Source organism: Cydia splendana, chromosome 10, assembly GCF_910591565.1.
Source record: "Cydia splendana chromosome 10, ilCydSple1.2, whole genome shotgun sequence".
NCBI lineage: Eukaryota > Metazoa > Arthropoda > Insecta > Lepidoptera > Tortricidae > Cydia > Cydia splendana.
The window spans coordinates 13,787,804-13,800,683 of NC_085969.1; the positions used below are offsets into that span (position 1 = coordinate 13,787,804).

A 12,880-nucleotide genomic window follows, 5' to 3' on the forward strand; every position below is an offset into this window, starting at 1 on the left:
AGTACAAGATTTAATATAGCGAGTTAGTTAATTTACTGGGCTATGAATGAAAAACTATTTTATACTCTCATCACAAACAATATTTTTTTGTCATTAGCTAAGTCATAAAGTAAATTTACTTTTTGCGATAGAAACCTAATTATATTTCTGCTTTAGGTGAAGTGGGTTCAGTGAAAAAGTAAAATACGAGTTGAAAATATTAACTTCATTTCGCGCCAAAACTGAAAAAAAATTGATTGTTTGTTCTTTTTATGTTATTTGAAGACAAAATCTGATATTTTGTGGCATACACGATTTAATTAATTTGCCTCTATAGAAAATAGTTATTTGTACAACAAGAGATCAAAGTTTGATATTTCTTCGAGTGCTTATTTTGAGTCCCGTGCAAGCGAAAGATTCTATAATAGATTCACGAGCGTAGCGAGTGAATCTAATTTAGAATCTTGAGCGTAGTAAGGGATTCAAAAGCGCACGAGATGTAAATAACTTTGATCTCGTGTACACAAAATTTTTCACCCTAAGCAGTGAGAACATACCTAGAGGGACAGAGATAATAGAACCCAAGTATATCGAACTTGTATTAGACCCCGCATGTTGAAATGACATTTGACTATAAAGGTCACTTGAATGTCATTTTGTCACACTCAGTGAGCAAAATCGCATTTTGCTCACTGCTTGAGACACACTCAGTGAGCAAAATGCGATTTTGCTCACTGAGTGAGACAAAATGACTCAGTGAGCAAAATCGCATTTTGCTCACTGTTTTTAAGAGGCAAAGTACCCTTGTTTGAGCTGCTGAGGTGAAAATGTATTTTTCTTTTTTTTTTCCTGTAACTTGCCCATTTATTTGTTTGTTAACATTGTAACCAAAGTTCGAACACTTCTAAAATCAATTTGCTCCTATTAACAACGCGCACCTTAAAATCAGACATAAATAACTTTCAAGTAAAAAACCTCACGTTACAGATCGTGACGGATGTAGGTACCGGGCGCAAATCATATACGGTATAAATATCTTGCAGTAGCTTGATTTTTCTATGCCGTCTTGACGCAAATATAAAAGAAAAGAGAGAAACACAGAAAATACACGGACCATCCATTTATTTGCGTCGTGAATGAAGGAAATCATTTAAACTTAACTTTGTTATGCTATAAATCCTCATTAAATTTATTAAGGACTCTTTACAAAACTCCCCATCGAACGAAGTCTTTAACGATCCCATGTATGCGTTCCAAAGCGAGCTGGTTCGGTTTGACCTGCATTTTGGTTATGTCTCCATCCAGCTTGGGCGCTTCTTCTGGGGCCACTGTTACCATTCCCGCCATCATTATACCTAGGAACAGACCTAGGGGTCTCATCTCAATTAGGTCTGCATCAAAGGTTTCCCGAGGATACATCTTCTCCACATCCACATTAAGCTGCTGCAACGCCGAGGTCAGCTGCGTGAAATAGTGGTCCATGAGCCGCTGGTAGTGGAAACGACGGAACTCCTCATCAGAGCCAGAGAAGACGAAATGCATCAGGTCAGCTACTGGATTTCCACTCCTCAGGGTTTGGTAGTCTAAAGGGACTACCTCTAGCTTACCGTTGCGGCGCCTGTGCATCAAATTGCTTGGTCTATAATCTCCATGAATCAAGAATTTTTCGTCTTTCTTCATCGTGGTCATCAGCATCGCTATCTTCTCTGTCGAGGCGAAAAACTTTAGGAGTCGTTCCTCATGATCAGCCTTTAAGCCTTCACATCCATTCTCAAGCAGCGGTTTTAAAAATATGTTCATCATCTCTTCGTTCTCGGATAAATCAAATTTGAAATTGTCGACTATTCTTGTAAACTCATGAGGATTTTCATCACGCAATGCTAGTCCAAGAGCATGAAATTTTGCCAACTGCGTAACAGCTGTTGATGCATACTCCCAATCGAAAGTCTTCATTCTATCAAAGCTCTTATATCCTTTTGCTTCGAGATTTTCCAGAACTAGAAGTTCCTCGTAAGGGACTAATAAGTGCCCGTAATATTTGGGTATATACAACCTGTCTTCTACAGGGACTTGGCACTTATTGTAAATTCTTTCGAAGTTTACGGCCAGTTCTGAGTAAAAAACTGCTTCTGTTTCGTATACCCTGGATAGGAAGTCATTGTTTTTTCTTGCGTCCTCATTCAAATTGGCGGCTTTGGCAAAAATATTTATATCCGGTTTTAGAAGTTCTGAAATTGTGGCCAGGTATAAATCTGTGGTGTAGTTGGCTCCTCCAGAAGAGATTGGTTTGATGTCGATTTTACTGAGTAGATAATTTTCTTTTTTTGCGATATTTTGAAGAAATATCTTCAATTGTTCCGTTCCTTTTGTCATTTTATATTTATTTTACACGACCACCCTGTGCAAGTTTAGCAATTGTAACTGATATTAAGCTTGTGGATCAGTTATCATGGAGTATAATTAAATGTTGCGACATAAATAATACAATTGCTGCCGTTGATAACGATTACACGTTCAAGATTAAGTAGTGACTTATCTATCTGCCCTATTTCCATTTTTTTATTTTATAGGGCATCAGTTTTGTTTCAGTAAAACTAACCTTAATCTGTAGGGTCAAATAACTTGCTACATACTTCTACCTGTTAGTAACTTTATAGTTAGTATTATAGTAGTATTTTACAAATAAATAAAAAATACTAATAATATTTCTAATCTTCTATAGTTGTTTATGTCATCGTGACATTCAAAGTTAAAATCTCATACCTATCGTTAATGATTATTATTTATCAGTAATTTATCTAGCACTATACTAGGCATATTGTTGCGATAAAATCAGATGAGTCATTTAATTCAACATCGCTGACATTTTTTCAGTACATACTACGAATAATTTTCATCATCATTATACACGTAGTTATTTTTTTTTAATTTATTTACACAAAAGGTACATGCTCACAGACAAAATGTATTAACTAATCGAATCATGCACCCAAAAAAAGCAATTAGCAGCTTAAACAATAATCCTTATATATTATTTAATATAAAACTAACATGCACACATGCCTAGTAAGGAATTAAATTTTCCAAATGTTTAATTTTCTAAAAGGTAGGTATGTTTTTAGTCTCTTCTTTAGTTCTCTTCATTTACAACGCGTGCTTCGATCGGTACCAGCCTTTATATTAAATAAAAAATAAAATACGAAGATGGCGGGACGACCTAGACACCTTTCTCAGTAAACTGGCCAGAGCAGGCGCTGGAAGACAAGGGGAGAGGCCTTTGCCCAGCAGTAAGACACCATAATAGGCTAGCAACAAAAAAATCGCTTTTGCTGGGCTAGCTGGTAGCTGGGAGTATGGTACCGCAGTTGAGACTTGGCCGGTTGACTACCAGGGTCATCTCTAACCGACAGTTCTTTAAATAGGTACCTACCTTTTGCCCTTGATCTTCTTCTTTCTTAATACTTTATACCTAATACTACAGCTTATTAAGTATTATACCCTTCTTTGATTTTAAATTCGAGTATCGCTGTCTGATGTCAATTAGCTGGTCGACTTGAAAATACTCATTTAGTTCGTATAACTGTGCGAGTATAATTATAACGTACTTATAGATTTTCTAATTTTTATGTTAATGTAGCTATCTACATACAAGATACTACTATTGTCTAAGAGCTAGCCACGGCAACAGGTATGCAATTTATAGAGCAACGAAATCCCTCTAGTTAGTATGCCATACTATCATTATTAATTAATCCGGGCGCCTGGCAGCTGTTTAGCGGTGGGTGTGGGAGCGGATGAGCAACAAAGTGGTTGTAATATCAATTGAAGGTATGCAATTTATAGAGCTCTGTGTTTGGTGTGATATAATAGCTAATTATGTATTTAATTCAAATATAACAATGCCAGGCGTTTTATTTGGGGGAAAAGTAGTGCCAGGTGATGAAAATACACGATCACTTGTGCGCCTGCAGGAAGATCATGCCTAGGTAAGTGTTAGGAAAAAGTAGAAGACATACAGACAGCTCTATAAATTGCATACCTATTTCCGTGGCTAGCTCTCCGGCTGTATTATCTACTCACGATTATACTCATACTAGTAACGATTGCCACGAGTTAAAGCACTGGTCAAGTATGGTACCTTAACTGTGGCATCAGAATCTCGATCAAGTTGCTATTATCTCATCAATCAGATGATAGCTTTCGGCGTTCGAGGCCAGAGTGTAATGACACCGCTTATTATTGTGTGTTTATATGTAAACGTGCCATTATCTATGATCATAGGGAAGTTGAACGTTCAATCAAACTGATATTTGATTAGCTGGTTGATATGTTTCCAGATGAAACCCGAACTTTGTGAACTTAATGCCCATGAGGCATTCTCTACCAGTCAACCTTAGGGCAAAGTAGAAAATATTTTGCAATTTATTAATATATATGTCGCAGTCGAATCGTATAATCCGCCGTATTACATTACGGCTAGCCGTTTTCAAAAACAGGGTCGTTTTGAAATGCGGCGGTTCAACGATTAGCCGGATTGAATGCGGCTGAATGAGAATCCGCCGGAATGTATTCGGCGCCATACGTTCTTCAACACGGCTAGCCGTAATGTAATACAGCGAGTCATTAGCCGCCGCTTTGACAGTTTTTAGTTCCCATTTTTAACAATCGTGGCGCTGCCTGACGTAACAACAACAAACTATGAAAAACGCTGGGGTGTCCATCAAATCTGGAGTTCGTCGGACTGTTTCTTTTAAAAAAACATTTCCTTCGCAACTTAACACGGGGCTCCTATTTCTGAGCGGTTTGCCCTTCGGGCATCTGAAGCTACCTAACTAACCTAACCTACCTAAGATTTAGTGAGACGTCCGTGAAAACATTACACTTTGGGGAAAAAAGCGTAGGTAGGTAAGTAGGTTAGGTTCGTTAGGTAGCTTCAGATGCCCGAAGGGCAAACCGCCCAGAAATAGGACAGGACTGACTACGACATATACATGCTAATGGACTCAACTGTACCTACGAAAACGATGGTTACAATATTTTCGTCTCAGTGTGCAGAAAGGATAAAACAACACGCCAAAAGTATCTGCCACCCTGGAGTACTCTTCCAAATAGAGACATATTTCTACAGTTCGCTTTCAAAAGTATTTGTAAGTCACAGTCTAATTGCTCTAGATAGAGAGACATATACGTGGGCCATACTGAAAGTTTCTGGATTCTGATATAAGAGAAGACTTATTTTTTCTAAGTGGCCAGTCCAGGAATTTTCAGTATGCCCTAAGTATTATCTCTTTTTCTTCAGCTATTAGAGAATGGTAGATACTTTTGACCGTTCATTTTAATGCTGACAGATAAAAGCGCGGCCATCTTAGACCTGGGGCCCGTTTCTCAAAAGCGTAATACAAGTGGAAGTCCCTTTCTAACAAAAGCTGTCAAAAAGTGACATCCGCTTGTATTACAAGTTAAAAGCTTTTGAGAAACGGGGCCCTGCTGCAAAAAATTTAATATTATAAAGAAGTAAATGCTTGTAAATAATAATGTAGATTTTTTTCATATTTTACATTTTTAATTATTTTAAAAGCCTCCTTCCTCATATATATAGTGGACGTCTTTCGGCATTATGACGAACATTTTTTAGTTAATACCGAATCGAACATAAATTATGCATTAAATTCATAAAATAACGAAACTCATAATAAATCTGAGTCGTAAATATTAATGACTTTTAAATTCACATTTAAGAGACGTTGATGTGCCTACAATACATCAAAAAATTCAATTCGGGCCATCATAAAATTGTATGTATCGCCGCCGGAGAGAACCGAAAGACCGCAGTTAAAGTTTAAGTTCACTTTAAGTTTAAGTTGCAGTAGGTTCACCTAGCAGCGTTTTTGAGAAATCGATTAAATATTGTATAAAAATGTGATGAAAATTGTGTATCAGATGGCAATATCCTAAGGGCTACCCTAAAGAAAATCTTGTTTTATTATTTAATTTCTAAGATAAATGGATTCAAGTCGACGTCGCACAGACTACATTATAGTCTTAATATATTCTATCTCACGTAAACATAGACAAATAAATATCCCAGTTAAGAGATAATATTACCACAGTGCTACGTTAGGAGTTACTAGTTAAATGGGGTGGAAACTGTGAAAAGATGGTTGATGGGCGCACATAGATCACTTACTAGATTGACGGAGCATATACAACGATTCTTAATGCATAATCATACATATAAAACCAGAACGGGATAAAAAACGAGCGAAGAAGAGAGATGGCGCCTTACAAATTTCTAAAAAAGTTTTTGACACGTATCTCGAATACAACGCACGTATGATAAGAAAAAACTGTTTAAATCTATTATCTACATATGAGAATAAAACTAGAACATAAAAACTATCGCTTTCGATGCGTATTTAATTTACAATAAGGAAAATAAATTTTCATAACAATCTTCATTTTACGACTTCGACCATTTCTCGGCAACTCTCGGTTGCTTTCGTTTGGCGGTGCTACAGATTAGACCAAATAATCCGTAAGTTAAAGTAACCTAAATTATGTTTGTCATGTTGGTATACAGGTATTTCTGAGTTTTTTTACACGAAGTAAAATAAAAAGTGCTGCCAACCTCAACCTTAGTCCATAGCCCATACGAGTGAATTATGCCATTTATGACATATCAATCAAATTAATATTATCGTGTTAATAATTTGTATTTTATTGTTTTAAATTTCTTTATGAGTTATTATTATTCAGATTGATTTTCATGGCTTCGGCAAACATTGTCATTCGTCCAGGGAAAGGGCTGCCGAGATGAGCCAAAAATACAAAGTTATAGAATGGGAGACGAGCGTACTTGGGACAACAAAATGGGAGACGCCCGATGGCGAGAGCTATCGCAAGATCGGAGGCCAGGTGAGTCCTTTGGATCGTTGCGTCACCTTAGCCGTAGTAATGTTAAGATCCAGAAAGGGAAATAGGGACTACCTACGTTTGTATGAAAAGGCGATTTATGGGTGGTGGTCGTCCATATTCGTGGCTTAAAGCGGAAAATAATCTAATGAACGTTTTTGCAACTAGGCTTACAACAATAAGTAATAATTTTATGTTAAAACAAGTTTTAAATAAATACCTACGTACGTTATAAGAAAATTTCGAATTAAGTTATCCGAATAACGGCTACCTACTTGACAAATAAGAAATCCTTATCACAGTTATAAACCCTGGCAGGGTTGAATACATAATAATGTCGGTATTTAACTAAACATAAGACAAACTCTTTATTTCATTTACGCGAGCGGAGCTGCGGGCCCGTCTAGTAAACCATAAGATTAAACATAAAAGCGCAACGGCTCATCGCCGGAGGGTTTAATACGTTTTAGTTACCTATTACAGATAGTTACCTATTATAGATAGTTACCTATTACAGATAGTTACCTATTACCTAAGAATTTTGTGTACCAATCACAACTGATTAGTGAGGTTGGGTGATTTGGGTATGGAGCGCCTACACGTGGTGACCGCGAGTTTGAAACTCTGATTTTTATTGTTTAAACAAATAGCTAGTGACTAAAGATAGAATCCCACAAATAACAGGCGCTTTCATGGATAAAAAGCGATCTAATTACACAAACGGGTCTACCGCGATATAATTTCATTGTTTTTACCTTTAATTCCGACGTTTCAGCTGAGTTACACCAGCTGTGGTCACGGAAAGACTGACGTCCCAACAAAAATGTCAACGGAGATATTAATAAAACACCACTAAACCCGTTACCCGGTAGACCCGTTTGTGTCATTAAATATGTGTACAAAACGCGAGAGTTTAAAGTGTTAAAAAGCGATCTCTTCCAGCCTACTTTTGACCTAGCCCAGTCATCTGTGTATTGAGTGTGTATGTGTGTAATTTGTGCAGAATTCTAAACAAACTGAGACGAAAGGTTAATGCGTAGTGTATGGGAGATTGTCTATGTAGGCTGAAGTCGATCTAGAACCCGCGATAGATAGTGGGTTGTTTGTTGTAACACAATTTATGGGCGGACATTATCGGTGCGAGCCAAAAAGTTACGTTGCCCTGCAAACGTTGTTGTTCCTACTTACGATCCGTAAAGGGGTTATTAAGGTATTGGGAGACGTCTGTTGTTATTGTGTGTTTGTCTGTTACGAGTCACTTCGGTTAATTAATTACCTTTGCTATTTTAAGACTACCCGGGGACGATTGTTCCATGTAACGCCCATCTTTCCGATCGAAATTTAGAAATAAACTCTTTCAATAGTGACTTTGAGTAGGTATTCTAAACTTATTTTCAAGTAAAATGTGGTACAATTGAATGTTGATCTTCAGGCCCAAAAGACGTCTAATGTTAATTGTCACCTACTTATGTACTAATATGATTTAGGGTGAAATTAAACGATATACGTATTACGTTTACTCCAAAACTGACTTTTCAAAATCAACCAAGTTCCACTTAGATCGAAAATGATACAATTCAATTCAATTCAATAATTTATTCATAAAATCAATACAATTTTACACGTCATATTATAATAGGTACATTACCATTCTATATTTAAAATACATTATTTTACATATACATTTCGTTATTTAAATTAAGTAAGAAGTGCATACATTATTATAAATTCACCTATACGAAGAATTCATTCAACGAATAGTAGGCAGCAGAGACTAGGCATTTTTTAAGTTTGAGTACGAATGTGTTATCGCTATTCACAGTTTTTATGTCTTCAGAGACTCGGTTGTAGATTTTCGAGCCAATTGTGTGCAGACATTTTTTAGATTTAGCTAGCCGTGTGCGCGGTGGACGGAGTTCGTGGCGGTGCCTAAAGTTGTATTTGGGTTCCGCGGCATTAGACTGGAATTGTTCGAGATTAAACCTTACCTGTTCGAATGCTATGGGTAGCATTTTAACAGTTTTATTATAAAACGGAACATAAGCTGGCAAAACAATTCCATGATCCGCTTTTATCTGAAGTGTCCTCGATAATACCATTACATCGCTGACAACCTTTCATTTCACGATTCCGGAGGATTATAACAACTTATTAGACTTTCTGACAACGGTACGACCGTCTTCAAATAATAAACCTCCAACTCCAAGCCCTTGATATCAACTATAACTTTTGAATTCGCGTATCTTGTTACCGATGTTAACTGAGAAGCAACCTTAATGAGGAAGGAGTAACGTTCAAATTTCGAAAACAAGAGTTGTGAGATATTTTATATCAAGAATCCTGTTATTTGGTCCTTACTCGTGTTACAATGACAGTCCATAATACTTTTCTTTTTAGGTCTCGGTGTCGGTTTTATCAAATGTCTGTCTTTTTATAAAAGGACCAACGCGTGGAAAATATCCACTTTCTAAAACTTAGGGTTCGGGATCACAAACATCTCGTATGTCATTGTAAAAGAAATAATAATGACCTGACTTGATGATGACTTTGTAACTATTGAGAATTATTTCTTGTAAAACTTGAATCACCTATGCTAAACTTCATTAAATACCTAACAGTAATTTGCTTCGCATCTAGATAATTCTAATAATTGATGAGCATTTGAAAGATAAGTATTTTTTAATCTTTAACATAAAAATTGTCACGTTTAAGATAGAAAGATATGACATACAGATAAAGACAAAGAAAAGTTGAATGTAATAAAAGAAGCCCACGTACGGAGAGATCATAAACTATGGTTAGAACCCAATCGAGTGTGTAATCTTAAAGATTCGTCACGTTTTGACATCGTCACTTCACGTTCGAGGCCAACTATTATAAAATAAAAGTACTATATAATATAAATAGTAAATACAAACTACGATTAAATATGTGTGTGGACTCCGCATTATATAACCCACATACACCGGATCGAGCGCATACAAGAAAAATTTACAAAGTTTTTAAATTATCGCTTGAGAAAAATCCCTGAAACGTATGAGGATAGATGCAAATTTCATAACATTATCCCACTTAGTAATCGGCGAAATGTAGCAGACATGATGTTCCTCCACGATGTTCTCAACGGGCATCTAGACTGCGTTGGATTGCTGTCACAGTTAGGGCTCCGCGCTCCCACGCGCCGTACTCGTCACACCACACTATTCCATATTCCCTGTCATCGTACCAATTATGGCCAAAATTCTATCCTGAGTAGAATCGCACGTACCTATAATAAATCGTTCCAAAACATTGACCCTTTCTTCTCCTCCAGACGTGTTTTCAAATCACAAATTGCAAAGCAACTTTCCTGGTAGTCACGCACTATCACACCCACTTACACACACACACACACACACACACACACACACACACACACACACGCACACACACACACACACACACGCACACACGCACACACGCACACACGCACACACGCACACACGCACACACGCACACACGCACACACGCACACACGCACACACGCACACACGCACACGCACACGCACACGCACACGCGCACGCGCACACGCACACGCACACTCACACGCACACACACACACACACACACACACACACACACACACACACACACACACACACACACACACACACACACACACACATACATACATACATACATACACACACACACACACACACACACACACACACACACACACACACACACACACACACAAATTCCAATAAATGCATACAAAGTAATAGATTCGCTCGTTTATGTAGGTACTGTATGTATTTTTATTTTACTATTTTTTATTTCTTGTTTACGCAAAATTAGAGCTATACCTACTATTTTAGGTTTTTTTTCCAGTTTACAGTTATTATTAAATTTTTCTCTTTTTCCTTGTACCTTAAAGACTTACAAATTAAGTTATATTTACAATTCTTGTACAGCACAAGTTACAAGTCTACCCACAGATGATTTTTTATTATGTATAAATTCCAGGAAGTTCTGTTATTGGCTATGCTATAAGTTCTCATGTTTTTTATATATTATTTAATGTAAACGCTGTTGAACTTCTCAATAAAAAAAAAAAATATATATATATATAATTCTAGAATTCGCCCACATAGGAACAGCGAGACCCAGGACCGAATACTTCATTAGTTAAAGGGCATCGTTTTGGTGTCAAATTTAAGTTTAAGTTAGTTAGAATTGGCCTCCTATTCTAACTGACCTATTGTAGGATTTTTAGGTACATACCTTATTCCTCAATCTTCTTCTATGGCGCCGAATCCTGGACAATAAGGCAGAAAGAATGTGTGTATTTTTTTTCAAAATTTTAGACCCGGTAGTTTCGGAGATAAAGGGGGGGAATGGTAATTTTTTGGCTATTTTCTTAAATAACTTCAAACCTATGTATTTTAAAATTATAAAAAAAAAAATGTCCATCTTTGGGTCACTAATTTACATATGTGTACCAAATTTCAACTTAATTGGTCCAGTAGTTTCCGAAAAAATAGGCTGTGACAGACGGACAGACAGACAGACGCACGAGTGATCTTATAAGGGTTCCGTTTTTCCTTTTGAGGTACGGAACCCTAATAACCATCACCGGCTTGCCAATACCTGAAGCTATTAAGACTGCCGAGGACAGGAACACTCGGAAAAGCATGGTACATCGCGCAGGAAACTCTTCAAACTAGACACGACCTTCAGCAATGAAGACGCCGACTAAGAAGAAGAAGAAGACCTTATTGGCGTGGGACTGTGGAGTGATAGGTTCCAGTAAAATGAAATTTCAATTTTTTCACTAATATTTTATTTAAGTTCACTTTCTTTTCTTGAAACCTAGGTAGAGGGCACTAAAAGCTTAGCATGAAAAACAACAGCACATTCTGGTTTACTTGAGTAAACGTTGTGGTAACGTTATTACATTCACGTATATAATACATCCTTAGTATGTAAACATAACCGTAGGCATTAGATTTCGTTCCGAGCTTTCCGTTTACATTCAACCCCTTTACGCAAAGAGCAAAGTGTATCTGGCAACGTAAAGGTTAACACACATATCCACTCGAAACCAAGTCAACATCAGCCGTTGATCATTTAATTGTTAGGGCGAGCGAAGCGAGCCCTATCACTAATCGACGAACTATGCATTCTTGTGGTACACTTTACGGAAAAACTACTGCACTGTTAGGTTTGAAATTTAACATAGTAATTTAAATTCATGTCTAGATGTGTTATCAAACATAAAAATATTATTTTATAAACCTAAAAAAATAAAATAAAGTAATAACACTTTGTATTACTACTAGCGCCATCTGTTGGCAAAATGATGAATTAACATTCGTGCTAATGTTAATTATTTCTTTCTCTAACAGATGGCGTTAGTAATAAATAAATATTGGACATTCTTATACAAATTGACTAAGTAACAAGGCTTGTGTTGTGGGTATTCAGACAATACGATACCTATGTGGTGTTTTCAAGTTCAATAATGTCGATGGCGCTTACGCCATTAACAACGATGAATACCAAAGTGGGTACAATTTTGGATTCAACCCACCTCGCTTCACTTGGTTTGATTCCCATTTTAGCAATTAAGTTTTTGTGAATACCTACTAGAACAATCAATCTTGCTGTATATTTACTGCGGAGGTCAATTTACTCGTATGTTTTGTGACGCTGACGATGTGATGATCAGTCATGTTGTGTTAGCAAACTTAAATCGGGTATTTTCAGTTCGAGATACAGTTTTGGCGCCATTAATTTATTACGTAAGACGATTTTGGGGTGGAGGGGGGTCGAACATTATCTTAATTTTCTTACAAGGTGGTGGGAGGGGGTTTTCATAGTTCTTAAGTAAGATCACAAAGATGCGATATTTTTTTTAATTTCTATGAAATATGACGTTTAAAATAATACTTCCACACTCTGTGCTATCAAACACGGTGCAGAGTTAGCTTAAACGAGCTCAAG

General features: G+C 36.9%; 2 protein-coding genes across 4 annotated transcripts in view; one reads left to right on the forward strand and one right to left on the reverse strand.

The window, feature by feature from the left end:
* LOC134794326 (monocarboxylate transporter 10-like) overlaps positions 1–12,880 on the forward strand; it is a 196,029-nt gene that overhangs the window by 112,228 nt on the left and 70,921 nt on the right. The window lies entirely within an intron of this gene.
* Positions 1,106–2,379, reverse strand: LOC134794587 (uncharacterized). Its single transcript, XM_063766394.1, has one exon. The coding sequence runs from the start codon at positions 2,350–2,352 to the stop codon at positions 1,183–1,185; it is 1,170 nt and encodes a 389-aa protein (XP_063622464.1). The 5' UTR covers positions 2,353–2,379; the 3' UTR covers positions 1,106–1,182.